Here is a 15,608-nt window from a genome sequence, read left to right as displayed (position 1 = left end):
AATGGGGAGGGGTCGTACCAGGAAGGTCCACAGAAAACAGCTATTGTGCACTTGCTACATTAAATCTTTTTCCAAGCAGAAGAGTAAACTGACATTATTCTTGTCAGAGTCCTGTAAAATTGAATAGCAGCAGCGATGCTGACCCACCTCTTGTCAGTTTTATCCTGCTGCTTCATAAGACTATGAATATTAGCAGAGACAATGGAGCAGGTTATCTGCACTCTTAGGAAGAAAAAACTGCACTGATTTACATTCATTTTACATTAATAAGGTTCTCCTTTCAGGCATAAGGATTAGAAACTATTATTTAAAAAAAAAAACAACAACAACAAAAACACAACTTAAGGGCCACACTTGCTTGTCGTAAGGAAAATCTACTAACTCCCTAGTGGCAAGTAGATTTTCAAGCCTCACTGAGAATTTTATATAAAACCCTGTTTGTCATTGGCACTATATAAAAATCTAAAGGCAGACACAGAATTAAATGAAGCCAATAATAAATATTAGAGGTCTACATGAGGTTAAAGCACAGAGTTACCAAAAATCATGTTCAGCATCACAAAAAATAAGCAAAATTCCACAATGTTTTAACACAACACATTAATGTCACTGTTTAATAAGTGCATACTTAGCATTTATATATAGCATTATTAAAATGCTTGCAACGATTGTCACAAAATCCCTAAGAGATAAGTTAGTTAACTACTATCTCAATTTTCCAGATGCAGATGTCAAGGCACGTAGGTGAAGTGACTGCTAAAGGTCACAGACAACAAATCATTGACAGAGACAGGATAACAACAGCATACTATACTGACATTCCACTTTCAAATTCATGGTTTAATAACTATTTTTAAAATAGTTGTAAAGTAGTATGATTGCTGATATATTCCTTATACGTCATGTGAGTGGCACCTATTCTCTATAAAGGGATGATACAATGATGCATCATATGTTTATAGGGTCTAAAATTGTTTTTGAGAGTATGCTATAAACTCAGAAGCATTATTTCCTTTAACAATTATATATTTTTTCCCAAGTGAAGTTTCTTTCCCCCAACCCCCACCACCTAGTACTATATGTTGAGTAATCAGATAGTGCTATTAATATTGAAGTTTCCACTCTAAATTCTCTTTTTTAGGACTATAAAATGTCCACTCCAGCTCTCAAATTTACAAGGTTAAATGAAGAATCTTGTCAATTTAATTATCAGAGAATTAAACTATTTAAAGTTTCAGCTGAAGGAATGAGACAAAATCATTCTGAATGGAAATAACTGCAGTTTCAAGAAGCGAGGCCTTCTTATGTGCCACTGTTTTTCCTCAAGTCTTCAGTTACTAGCTCACTGTACCAGCATCAGTAACATACTCAGATCTTGTAACACAGTAGTGTTAGTGAGTGACTGCAGGCTGGGGGAGGCAGACATTTTCCAGTTTGCTTAAGGAAGAAGAATCTCTAGAGTTAGTTCTGGAGGGCACCAGGCATTCAACATAGGTCTACCTCTTGACTGAGAGAGAAGGCATGCTGGCAGCTGCTTGCCATTCATACCTGCCAGAGAAAACTGAAGTGGATGGAACTGGGGGGGGGGGGAAGGGGTTGAGAGAAATCAGACACATGCTTCCAAGTTTTAAGAGCCTAAATTTAATTTTAAACATTCATATGCTTGGTGGTTGCCTGACCCAGGATCTCATGGAAGCTTATCATTCAAAAATGAAGTGTGTACTGAACTTAGAAAAACAGGAGAACAAAAGATCCATTAGCAGATCAGAGAGTAGTAGAAGATGACAGGCCCTTGAACAATGGCAATACAGTAACTCCTCACTTAACGCCCTCCAATTTAACGCTGTTTTCGAAGTTACGTCGCTGCTCCATTAGGGAACTTACTCGCTTAAAGTTGTGCAATGCTCCTTTATAACGTCGTTTGGCTGACTTTACAAGGGAGCACTGCACAAGCTCCTCTTCTCCCTCTCCCTTCCAGCACTTCCCGTTTGGCGGTGCTTAGAACTTTCTGGGAGGGAGGGAGTGGGCTGCCCCTGCTCCTCCTGAGTCCTCCAGCCTGTGCTCACAGGGCCACATTCCAAAAGGGGCTTTAAAGCTGCAGGCCAGGGCCCCGGGGTCCCCTTAGCCCAGGGCCCTGCAGCTCCTAAAGTCCTTGAATTCAAGGTAGCCCTGCTTGCCGGGGGAGAGCTCCCAGAATCACAGCTCCCAGAATCACGGCCATGGGGGCGGTGCCACACTGCGCTGAGCCACCTGCACACCCCCTGCACCAAACAGGAGCTGCCCCAGGTAAGTGGTCTGCACCTCTTGCCTGCCACAGCCCTGAGCCTCCTTCCCCATCCTGAGCACCCTCCCACACCCTAACTCCCTCTCAGACCCCGCAACCCCAGCCTTGAGCCTCGGGGTAAGCCAGGGGCACCTCCCCACCACAGTACAGTACAGTACATAATGCCTTTTGTCTGCTCCCAAAAAATTTCCTTGGAAACTAACCCCCCACATTTATATTCGATCTTGTGGGAAAATTGGATTCGTTTAACATCGTTTCACTTAAAGTTGCATTTTTCAGGAAAATAACTACAATGTTAAGTGTGGAGTTACTGTACTCATTTCTATACTCATTTGCCATATTTGAGTATAAGAGAGAGGCTGGCATAAATAGAAGGCTAGCTAAAAAGCCTGTTTCACAATACTATTAGGGAGGAAAAAAACAAAACCTATTCATTCTCTTTTGTCAAAGCCTACTTGAGCCTTCATTTACAGATCAGTTCAGTCAGTGTATTGCTGTATATGTATATTGGTCTACGCTTTTTATTTCAGGAAATGCATGTCCATTTTCAAGTGAACATCAATATTGTATAGTAATTTAGTATACATTTGAATACATGTGCAACAAGCATTTTAAGAGACTTCTGCATGTAGTTTTGTTGTCTATAATCTGCACAAATCAGTCGTGCTATAATATCTGTATTAAAGCCCCAAAAGGCTAAACAGACTTCATGCTGCTCTGCTCCCAAACAAAAGGTGATCCAAGGTGAAAATCCTGTCAAGCCTAAGTTCCAGCAGGGGTAAAATTTGAAGCTAAACTCAAAAAATTGAAAACAAGATACTTAACAAGCAAAGTAATCAGCTCAAACAAACCTAGTGCACATTCAAAGAGTTAACAGCATTCTACGATAAGAAAACTCTGTCAAGAATACTCCAGTAGAACAGCTCTTCATGTGAGACTCATCCATGTTAAAAGGACACAATCAACTTTTAAAAAAAAAAAAAAAATCAATTCAACATGAACTTTCACATAGTTTTGTTAGTTGCACCTAAAATGTACGTAAACTGAAAAATCAGAACATTTCTCTTTTCCAGCTTTAGTTTCCAGCATTCCAACTACCTACAAAGTATTTTGTTTGTGCAACTGTTTCAGACAATAGGGTGAGAAATTTTTGTAAAAACTTAAATGATAATATATTAAGCCATAAAAATGGTCCAGGAATTTTAGGAGTAGCTGCAGTACTCTAATGATTTAAATATTTTTTAAAGGACTAGATTTTGAGTTCACGATATCACTTTAAAAACCCTCAGAACAGGAGTATAACTGATCTTGAACCCAAATGTAAACGGATTTTAAAGCTGTTCAGATTTACATAACTCTATTGAGTATCATTCTGATAAGCTAAGCATCTTCAGATGTTGACACTTTTTCAACAGAAAAATCTTTCCACTCCAAACCCAGACCTAGCAGAGACATTTCCCTCAAAAAGATGTGCCTAACTACTGAGATTTATTTTAAAGGGAAAATCCAGCAAGTTGTGATAACTCAAGGATTGTCAAAAACAAATTCAGACCCCTGCTGATATTCACTTTCCACTTCCTTTCAACAAAGATACAGCAATTAGGAAAAAGGTATATTTTACTTACATCAATGGAAATGCAAAAAATGGAAGCATCATAATCAGCCTTGCTGTCCATTCATCAGGAAGATACCACAAATATACAATTAAACAAGTAATAAGATAAAGAATTGATGAGTAGAGAAGTAGTCTTCCAACCCATAGCTTCTGTAGCCTCTGATTTTTTTCTCTGAATTCTTCTAATGCCTGGATTTCCTGTAATAAAGGATTTTTAAGTGACTAGTGGCTGAAGTTAACTGATGCTTTATTAGGTTTGTTGAGGCTCTGCATTTCAGTGTGACATTTGAAAACATTACAAAAGCAATCAGGCTTTCTGTGCTTGACACTGTTTGTCCAACAGATCTAACAGTTTTCATAGCATGAACTACACTTTAAAACACTGGTTGTGGCATGGATCAACTGCCCTTCTTTCATGAGCAGATAACATTCCTTGGGCAACTACAGCAACTCAAGAGTGATATTAAGAATATATGTATTTTTAGTTGTCTTAATGGAATATAATAACTTGGAAACCAGGGGGAGAACCAGCATCATAGGACCAGGCAGCTTTTTGTGTTCACAGCCAAGTGTTCCGCAGTCCAGTTTGAGTACTGTTGCTTTAACAGGCATCTGTGAAACTTCAAAATATGTTTTTATATTTTAATAGTACCATCTCCTCCTGTGACAAAGCTGAGTTATTGCAGCCACTTGAACTATATTTCTGTTTTAGTACTCCCTCCTATTAATAATACAGTCCTGAATATTTTAACACTGTTTTGTTTTGGGGTTTTTGGCAGATGGATGAATGATCTAGCAGTGCTTGGTACTTTTAGTGGTAACAGGATTACCCATACCTTCATTAATTTGGCCAGTGAAAATACCAACTGGATATTTCAAAACAGGTCACTGCTCCATGAACAGACATCTTTCACAAATGCTGACCAGAATCATACTAGATCACTGAACTGTCCCTTCAGTTATTCCATCCATGGTCTTATTTTACCACCATAATAAGAGTTGTAACAACCTATATTGAAGCTTTTCGAATGAGCCAAATGAATAGGGCTTTGCTCTAGTGACATTTTCTGGAGAATATAAAAATGAAGGCCTAACCATTAACCTTAATTAGATTCTCCAACCAGGCCAATTTAACATTCATTCACTTTACAAGTTGTTGAAATGTAGACTTAGACTATAACTTATGTAGCTATTTCTCAAGGAAGTACTAATGTTCAAAATCATTTAATGTTGGGGGTCTGCTCTGTTTTCCTTCTCCTGAAACTCCAAGTCTCTAGTACATCAGTGCTCAAGTCTGGAATCAGCACCATTATAATTTTAATTCCATTACAATTAGGTTTGGAAGGATTTGATTTTCTTTACCAGTAAATGTCAGTTAACACTGATTTCATCGTATGCACACAAACCAACAAAAAATTATTTCCATTGATAATAATCAAAATAGACAGGCAAAGTAAAAAAACACTGCTTAGATTTTGATTTAATGATATTTACTTCGTATATATTGATATGTGATGTTGACAATGTGTGGTTTAATGGTTATAAAGCTTTAACTTTCTGAATCTGTCTACTGAGATTAAATAATTACCTGATCCTCTGCCCATAACTTCCTGCAACTATAAAGATTTAAATAAATACAAATTTTAAAACATTGACATGACAAAATTCTTAAAAAAGTTAAAATTGAGTTCTGTCAATGCTAATTAAAATGTATATAACCTCCTCTCTCCCATATTTGTTAAAAGCTTGATGATTTTAAACAACTGCCCAGATGTTATATGTTTATTTTTAAAGAAAACAGAACAGGGATAGTGCAAAGGCAAAATACATACCTTATCAATTTTCTCCAACACTTCTACTGTCAAAGGCTTTGCCTGCTTAAAAGGGAGGGAAAAGAGCTGTCATTGAACTCTACAGTGATACCTGAGTTATTCTATTTACAACATACTGCCAGCAGTACTCATGTGTGATAACAGATTCAGATGTTTTCATTCAAAACCAAAAAATGAAGTGTACTTCTATGTTGTAGTATCGAAAACCTACTCATTTTAATTGACTAGTTATCCACTTTCCATGCGCATTTCTTACTGACATTAGCTGCTCAGAAAGGCTCCTCTCCTAAGCCACACACTAACAAGGATGTGCATGCTAGAAATCGACCTAACATAGGTCGACTTAAGTCTGTAGTGTAGACATGCCATTAGAACAGGGGTCTCAAACTTCATTGCACCGCAGCCTACTTTTGACTACAAAAATTACTACAGGACCCCGGGACAGAGAATCGAAGCCTGAGCCCATCCAAGCCCAGCTGCCCCGGTTGGGAGGGCCAAAGCCCAAGCACCACCGCTCAGGGGGATGAGGTAGGACAAAGGCCTGTAATCCTGGGCCCTGCCACCCAAGGCTGAAGCTCTCGGGCTTCGGCTTTTGCTCCAGGTGGTGGAGCTTGGGCTTCAGCCCTGGGCCCCAGTAAGTCTAACACCAGCTCTGGCAACCCCATTAAAATGGGTTTGAGACCCACTTTGGGGTTCCAAACCACACAGTTTGAGGAACACTGCCTTAGAAGAATCTGCTTCAGTATTTAATTTGTGCCAGGACTTTCCAGGGCTGATCCCTGGCACCTCCAGGCTTAGCAGTTCATAGCCCCGACACCTCTGGGCTTGCTGCCAGCGTTCCCTCTAATTTTTCCCACCTATGTGCGAAATGAATTTTGTTACATGCGCCAATATGGAGGCGGTGTGTGATACATCACCTCCAAATTGGTGCACATAATAAAATTCATGTGGCAAGGTGGGGCCAAGGGGCTCGGACTGTGGGAGAGGACTCAGGACTAGGGAAAAGGGTTGGGGGGGAGTGAGGGCTCCAGCTAGCTGAGGGTGCAGGCTCTGGGGTGGGGCCGGAGTTGAGGGGCTCACGGCAGGAGCAGAGGGTTGGGATGCAGAGGGGTGAGGGCTCCGGCTGGGGGTGCGGGATCTGGGGTGGGGCGAAGATGAGGAGTTTGGAGTGCAGTGTGTCTCCCCTGGGCTACAGTGAGGAGAGAGGACTCCGCCCCAGCTCTCTCCCCACAGCACCACCTGGGGTAGGGGAGAGAGGTGCCTTTCCCCTGGTCGCGACAGGTTCAGGGCAGGCTGTGGAAGGGCACCTGTCCCCTGGCTGCACCAGGTTCAGTGCCAGATTGGGTCTGGGTACCTGTCCCCCGGCCACAGCAAGTTCGGGGCAGGCTGGGGGACGGGTGCCTGTCCCCCAGCCGCAGCAGGTCCAGGACTGGGCTGGCGCGGGGCTGGGGGAGTAACACTTGTCCCCCAGCTGCAGCAGGTCTGCGGCTGGGCTGGGGAGGGGTCTCTTGGCAGGTCCAGGGCTTGAGAAGAGGCACCTCTCCCTGCCGCAGCCCTGAGTGCCTGAGCGGCGCTAAATAGGCAGCTGCACTGCCATGCAACTTAGAGGAAACTTAGCTTGCTGCGTCAGTTATGAAATAAAAAAAAATTGATTAAGCTCCAGCACCCAATTGCTTGAGACCCAGCAACTTCTTCATTACAAATTAAGAACTCTGCTGTGCAGGAGAGCTGCCCTTCATTGTTCTCTGGGACTCACCTCTCCTCTACCCACTTCCAGTGCTAGTGATCTGGTGTAAATACACAGTGGCAATAAGGAGGGAAGTAGACAAGACTTAAGATGAAGATTGAGAAAGAGAGAGAGTGTATATGTGAAAGGCAGAACACCTGTGTACGATGGGAGGCAATTATGAATGTAGAATATGGAATAAATGAGAGGAGAGGAGAGGAAGGAAGGAAAGGAAATTATTAATGAAGAGATGAATGAAACAAGGGAGGAGATGTGAATAGCAGAGACCAACCTCACATTCCAACAAAAAAGTCATGTGAACATTGCTGCCTGTGTGTATTTGTTTTAAATAAAAATTACTAGCAAACAGACAGACAATTTTTCTCTCCCAGGAGGATTCCTTTCAGGAATAGATTCCATCTTCCAAAACACTGAGTTTTGAGAAAAGAACATCTCAACCTGTTCATTATCTTGTTTGGATCCCCCTCAAACTCAAGTAGAGGTGGCAGCCAAATGGCACAACATGAGCAGGAAAGTTATATTTTACCTTTAAGGGCCTGGTGAAACATCCATAATACAAATCTGACAGGTTAAATCTTTAGAGGACTAGATTTATGCGGTATTATTTGGTTAAAAACTCAAGACATTCTTTGGGCATGCAACACATTTGAAAAATATACAGTGAATTTAGATTAGCTTTAAATAGTTTGCAGCTTACAAGTGCTCTGTAAAGGAAGCTTTCACTCTTAGATATGCCAAAAAACCAAGAAGGACCTATACTATGGAACCTACTCCTGCAAGGGCAAGAATGACCAGACTTCACTATTCATGTATTTGGCCTTACTTTGTCATAAGTTCCTCACACATCCCAACAACAAATGTGTAAACTAAGACACTAGTTTTCCTGCAGACTGGGAAGGAAGGGAGACTCACTTCTATTTTTAAATATTGGGTAGGCACTCTCATACTAGTACATACATGTAAGTCTCTTGACAGATAAAGGTTGATACTCTCTCTGATTTATCCATTAGTACCTAGGTTAAAAGGCTTATGTACTGCTACATCTGTCCTGATCCAGTGTTAAGTGATTATTTAGATCTAGAAAAGGATGTCTGAAGGAATCCCTGAAGAAACAGCCATCTTCACCACATTTCCAATAGTTACAAATTCAAAGCAAGGTCCAAAGGCAGGACAAAGAAAGCAGTAAAAGTTAAGTAAGACAAAAACAGTCTATTAGTAAGGACATGCCCTAAGTGGATTCTGAACCCAGGCCTATGCAGCTATGCAGTTTTCCATTTGGGTAGCATAACCAATGTTTATTTGGTTATTGGTTTTCAATCAGCACATAGATTAATTACTAGCAATTTCAGATTCAGAACAGTTTTTTGACTAAAGTACCATGAACACAGAATTCTACTCTAAACCATATCAAAGTATTTCAGTCTTCTGAACTATCCTTAAAGATTTTTATATTGTAATAAGATTTACTTACCCGCCATCGGGACACTAATCCACCCATTTTTTTATTTGTGGAAATAAGTTGTTTTGGTTGCTTAGAACAATCTTCTGATGGAATTCACAGCTGGAAGTAAAGCATTACTGTTTAAGAATACGCCAAAAGTATATTTTAAGATGCTTAAGGTGATATTTCAAAATTGCATTCTAGAATATAAATTAAACAACACTGCATACAGGTGTCTATCATCTCCAAATTCTTCACACTATCCTGCACTCCAGCCACCAGTTTTAGAACCTCTTTGTATTGTTAAGTCATTCTACTAATTAGCTTACCAAGATTGTGGGCAAGTTTATGTTTTGCTTTGGAGATATCTATCTACAAGTGAAATACAAAATAACTAGTAGTCAGAGACCCAAGCCCTTGTCTTCATTTAAGTGCTACAAAAGTTATAATTTAGCAAATGAGAATTATTTAAGTGCTATATAATTTAATTACAATTAAATAAGCCCTAAATTAATTCCAACTGAAGATTATGTAAAATTCAGACCACATTAAAAAAATATCTAATTTGTCAAATTCAAATTTAATGTGAATTGAATATTCTTGTGAAGTGTCAGATTGGCCTCTCTTTGTGCTCAAAAGATATACAATCCAGCCAGCAGCAGTGCAATTGCCCTTTAATACTTCTAATGATCAGTCTCCAGGTCCAGCTGTCTGCCAAGACTGACAAGGATTCCAATCAGCAAAAATCGTAATGTAGTTTTTACTATATGGATGCTTCATTGAAAAACGGAATAACCACCAAATTACTTCAGAGACCAATGAACAGCAATCATAAACCAACAACCTTCAGCCATGATCTTGCTGAAATGGGTTCAGACAGAATTTACAGATAAAGATTATATATTTTGTTACCATTTTAGTCCCTCAATTTAGAATTTTTATCTATGAATAAGTTACAAATTCCTGTTTGTAACAACTAGGGATTCTAGAAATTCCTTTGCCATGGAAAAACATGGAATATGCATTTTTACAGAGAATCTTTAGTTTCTACATTTTGTAAAAAACAAACATTACATATAGTAAAACCCCATTTATCTGAGCCTCCATTATCCAGCTCTCTGTGTTAACGGAACCACCAGCCACCCAGGGCTGACAGTGAAGGGGGCTTGAGCACCTATGGTTCAGTTAACACAGAGAGGCAGATAATGGAGGCTCAAATAAATGGGGTTCTACAGTCTATCAATAAAACATTGTGTTCAACATATAGACCTATCTATATCATGGCTAAGGAAACCAAAATTCAGCATTTCACTTTAATTGTGGAAAAATACAGATTTGTATGGGGCTTTTTTAATCAGAGAATTTGGGGGAGGATAATCACAGAAAACTAGGATCCCTGGTAATAATCCAAACCTCAAAACAAGGGTTTGTATCAAGTGTTTTGAACTCAGGAAATTGAAATGACACTGTCTCTAAGAGAAATATTCCTTCATTTTAGCAGAGGTATTAAATTACTATTACTAATTATCTTTGGCCAAATTAAAGATACAGAAACTCCATGCAGATCCAGATTTCTTCTCAAAAAGTTTAAGAGGTTGTCAGAACAAGGTAACAACACAGTACACATAGCACTAACTACAGCTAATACTGCTGTGGCTAAGTACCTCTTCACCATTTAAGAAAACCAAAAATTTCCATCAAAGCCAGAACTATGAGAATGCAGTTAAGTCTTATGTTTCTGAAAACAATCCTTAAAGATGCTAAGAAAAATCAGTATTTTAACTACTGCCAAATTAATGCAAAGAACAGATGGACAGATCAACTTTGCTGCTGCCAAATGATTAATCAAGAGGGTGAGCTGCAGACAAGGAAAAGCACAATTACTTTCTGGGTCCCTTAGATTTACCCTGTGAACAGCCACTACTACTAGAGTCCACAATGAAAGAAGAATATATTTGTTTTTAACAAAAAACTTTTTAGCATTCAAGCTTATATAACATCTACTTGGCAGTCACATACAAGGCTGTGTACGCCAAATATGTATTATATATTTGGACCATTCTGAGCAGACACTTTGCTCTTGAACACTTCTAAAAAGAGATGCTGTTTTGTTGCAAAATCATATAAGAAGGGCTAAGCTACGATATGTCTAATTACTCACCAGACAGTTTGCATTCTTTAAAAAGACACAGACAATCTTAGTATATATTTAACTTAGCATTATTAGTATCACTTGTCTATTTGGAAACTTATTTGGCAAATATCTGAGAAAGAAAGCAGGCTTGCCAGAACGCGGGTATGGACACATGTTCATATGGACTAGAACTAGGACTTGCTTTACATGTACTGTTCTGAAAAATCAGACACTTTTAAAAGAATTATATCTGATATGAACAGCTAAATCAGGGAAGCAAGCAATTTACCACTCCTTATTTATAGGCCATGTATTATATTTAAAAGATTAAGCATTCCCCATTGTTTTGGTTTGCACATGAAGTACATTATCTGCCAGCCCTTCCAGTACCACTCTTCTTCCCCCATATCTTTCTTCTGCAGCTCTTTCACAAACCACCACAGGACAGATTTCCTCCAGCTCCTCCATAAATACAATATCCAAGGGTTTTGCTCACTCTACTTCACACAAACACCATTAACTTCCTAATATTCACCATGACAAAACTTCCCCTTCCCTAAACCTGCTTCCTTCTCATGCCCTGGTCAATAGCAAGCTACAGCTTATTTCTGCCTCTCTCTGTCTCCACCAGCCCAAGTAGACTTTCCCTTTTCACTCTGAGTGATGGTCAGTGCTGTGATAGAACCTACTTCCATAATCATCATCACATATTACTGAAAATGCAACTGTGTTACCATGTGCATGCAGTATTTGCTACCCCAATGCTGCAAAGCAATAATTTAAGTGTCCAAACCTTAAAGATAAAAGTTATGTGGAAACATTTGAAAGTAAATTCCCAAATTGAGATAAAAAATATGTTGACAGTATCCCTTAAACCCGATAAACTAGCTTCCATACATTACTTTATAGTACTCAAGAAAATTGATGTGAAAACTGAATGGTTGGGAAAATTAAAGGGCTGAATGAGGCAGAAGAGAAAGTTTCAGGTTAAGCTTGCTTCTTTTTTTTAAAAAGGGAAGCTGACCAGTCAGTTACTGAGCAGGAAGTCCCACCCATATGAAACAACTGTAGGAAAAACTAATAGCAAAAATCAGAGGAATATCCGCATGCTTAATTTGGTGTTCTGCTAAATTTGTTTCAAGAATTGTGCACGTACACAGAGTGCTTTCTTCAGGTAAGAATAAAATATGAGCATTTTGTCTTACTTTAGAACTCTAATAGAATGCTAACCTTAAAGCAAAGATGACAAAAGCATCAGACCCTCCAACAGCCCTCCGAGAAAAAAATGGTATAAAAAAAAAAAAAAGATATAGAAAGTCCTCTATTTTCAGCTTCAGGTTTCTCCAGACTGCTATAATAAGTGTTTTGTAAAATGCAGGTGATCTCAAAAATCAAGTTTAGATCCTTTAATTTTGCAACCTGAAACGTTTATGCACAATATTCAAGATTTAAAGTCACCTCAATTCAGATAATATATAAAGGGATGACTGTTGAGAGTTTACAAAACTGTATGCAAGAGATTCTATTAGATGATTGCAAGGATTTTTTTTTCCCCTCCAATAGTAGATATATACAGTTTTGTTTGCAATTTTCACCAGAAAACCATTTTTGCCCATAATTCATTGATGCTTTCTCTTGACAATTAATTGCCAATGCAACAACCACAAATGAAAAAAGTGGAAGCCCATTTTGAGTTGATTCCATTCTCTAAATCCAAAAAAAATCTTTTAAAAGACACCATTGACTAACAAAACATAATCCTCTTAGCCTTGACTAAAAAGCCGCAATATGCTTTGTAATTAGAATCACAGAATATGATTTGGTATTTATTCCAGCTTTTTTTTAAAAAAAATCTTCAAGTACTATAAAAACAGTTTAGTTGTTCCCCCCCCCTCAAATTTCAGGTTCTTATAGATTAGCATAAGCTCCAGTGTTTCGGATGCAAACCCTGTGTAGGAACATCTGATAAAAATCTTTTTATTGGTTAGTTTTTTAAATGTCATTGGAAATATCTGATGGTGTTAAGTTTTTTAAAATAAGATTTTACAGATTTAGTATCAAATTGGACTTCAAAGAGAGCAGTTAAGGAGTTTACTGGATTCACAGTATTGAGACAGATCTGGGAACTTCACTGTCTGATGCAACACCATCAACCATGGTCACTCTGGTTGGCAAAATGGTCCTTAGTAGACTATGCATTTGATGAAAGGTGAATTGTCAGGCTGGACGGAGGTTACTAGTGGAGTTCCTCAGGGATCGGTTTTGGGACCAATCTTATTTAATCTTTTTATTATTGACCTTGGCCCAAAAAGCGGGAATGTGCTAATGAAGTCTGTGGATGACACAAAGCTGGAAGGTGCTGCCAATACAGAGAAGGACCAGGATATCATGCAGGAAGACCTGGATGACTTTGTAAACTGGAGTAATAGTAATATGATGAAATTTAATAGTGAAAAGTACAAGGTCATGCATTTAGGGATTAATAACAAGAACTACTGTTATAAGCTTGGGAGGCATCAGTTGGAAGTAACAGAGGAGAAGGACCTTGGAGTATTGGTTGATCACAGGATGACTACAAGCCACCAATGTCATATGGCCATTAAAACAGCTAATGCAGTTCTAGGATGCATCAGGAGAGGAATTTCCAGCAAAGATAAGGAGGTGTTAGTACCATTATACAAGGCACTGGTGAGACCTCATCTGGAACACTGTGTGCAGTTCTGGTCTCCCATGTTTAAGAAAGATGAATTCAAACTGGAATAGGTTCAGAGAAGGCTACTAGGATGATCCAGGAATGGAAAACCTGTCATAAGAAAGGAGACGCAAAGAGCTTGGCTTGTTTAGCCTAACTAAAAGAAGGCTGAGGGGAGATATGATTGCTCTCTATAAATATATCACAGGAATAAATACCAGGGAGGGAGAGGAATTATTTAAGCTCAGTACCAATGTGGACATAAAAACAAGTGGATATAAACTGGCTATCAGGAAGTTTAGACTTGAAATTAGACAAAGGTTTCTAACCATCAGAGGAGTGAAGTTCTGGAACAGCCTTCCAAGGGGAGCAGAGGGGGCAAAAGACATATCTGGCTTCAAGACTAAGCTTGATAAGTTTATGGAGGGGATGGTATGATGGGATAGCCTAATTTTGGCAATTAATTCGTCTTTGCCTACTAGCAGTAAATATGCCCAATGGTTTGTGATGGGATGGGATCTGAGTTACTAAAGAGAATTCTTTCCTGGGTGTCCCGCTGGCGAGTCTTGCCCAAATGCTCAGGGATTAGCTGATCACCATATTTGGGGTCAGGAAGGAATTTTCCTCCAGGGCAGATTGGCAGCAGCTCTGGAGATTTTTTGCCTTCCTCTGCTGCATGGGGCACGGGTCACTTGCTGGAAGGTTCTCTGCACCTTGAAGTCTTTAAACCACAATTTGAGGACTTCAATGGCTCAGACACATTTGATACAAGAGTGGGTGGCTGAGATTCTGTGGCCTGCATTGTGCAGGTCAGACTAGGTGATCATAATGGTCCCTTATGACCTTAAAGTCTATGATGATGAATTAATGAGTGGTTTGGTTACGCACCTTTTTTCAGTCTATTTTTCTACAGCTGCCCATGAAAACAGACTAGCCAAGAGACACCAAAGCTGCAGTGAGGCTACCTGTACTGAGATAGTTGTAGTGGAAACTAAAGTAAGCTACTCACAACTACTTTTTGTCTGCAAATCAATTATGAAACATGCTCCCATAACACTGTGCCACCTGCTCCCTACTTTACAGGAGCAGGAATAAAACCATGGAGGCTTTCCCGGGGCCACCCCCCATGGCACAATTCCCGTGTGCTGGCGCATGGAGAACAAGCTGCTGTGACAAGCTGTAGCTCTCCTGTCCTCCTCCTTCAGTCTCCCAGGTCGCCCCCCGTGCCCTGGGAGCTGCACTAGCAACTAGTTCCCCTAAACAGGACAAGACCCGCCCCCTTGCCCAGCTCCTGCAGGGCGCAAGGCTGCGCGCCAGGGAGAGGGGCCCCTGTCCAGCCGGTTGCGGGGGAAACTCCAGCTGCTGAGCTGAGCGCCGCCCCCTCCCGCGGGGCAGGGCGGCCAGGACCCAGGAACGGGCCAAGGAGGGCACCCAACCCCCAGCACCAGGGCCGCCTGCGGAACCGCCCCCAGCCGGCCAGCGCAGAGCCGCGGGATACGCTGGGTACCCGAGCCGAGCCGAGCCGAGCCGAGCCGACCCCCCGTACCTGCCGTCGGCCTGCCCCGCGCATCCTACTGCCGCCTCCGCAGCCTCCCGCCGCCGCTGACGGGGCCGCAGACAGCCCAGCTGCTCTCCCATCAAACACCGCGCGCAGCCAATCGCCGCTCCCTTCCCTCCCCTCCCCGCCCCCCGAGCCCGGATCACGTGAGAGGGGAGCGCCGCGGAGCTGGGAACTGCGGGCGGCGCCGTTGTTGCTGTGCCAACGGCTGTCGTGGGGGTGCGGGAGCCTCGACCGCTCGCAGGGGCGGGCAGAGGATGGGAGAGCGGGGGCGCACTCGGCGCGGGGAGGTGGCGGCTCTCTCG

At 40.9% G+C, this 15,608-nt stretch overlaps 1 protein-coding gene across 3 annotated transcripts in view; it reads right to left on the bottom strand.

Annotated features, from left to right (window-relative positions):
* Positions 1–15,394, bottom strand: part of LNPK (lunapark, ER junction formation factor) — an 88,487-nt gene extending 73,093 nt beyond the window's left edge. For 2 of the 3 annotated variants that reach the window (XM_050969046.1, XM_050969048.1), the window contains exons 1-4: positions 15,292–15,394; positions 8,950–9,039; positions 5,732–5,776; positions 3,910–4,097 (exon numbers count right to left, since the gene is read on the bottom strand). In XM_050969046.1, coding sequence (XP_050825003.1) covers positions 3,910–4,097; positions 5,732–5,776; positions 8,950–8,976 — 260 coding nt within the window. In that variant the 5' untranslated portion in view covers positions 8,977–9,039; positions 15,292–15,394. The remainder of the gene's footprint in view (positions 1–3,909; positions 4,098–5,731; positions 5,777–8,949; positions 9,040–15,291) is intronic. The other variant, XM_050969047.1, reaches the window with a different exon arrangement.
* Positions 15,395–15,608: the final 214 nt, after the last annotated feature.

This window comes from Gopherus flavomarginatus, chromosome 10, assembly GCF_025201925.1.
Source record: "Gopherus flavomarginatus isolate rGopFla2 chromosome 10, rGopFla2.mat.asm, whole genome shotgun sequence".
NCBI lineage: Eukaryota > Metazoa > Chordata > Testudines > Testudinidae > Gopherus > Gopherus flavomarginatus.
The sequence above is the reverse complement of the archived record's forward strand: the minus strand, read 5'-3'. Positions and strand labels throughout refer to the sequence as shown.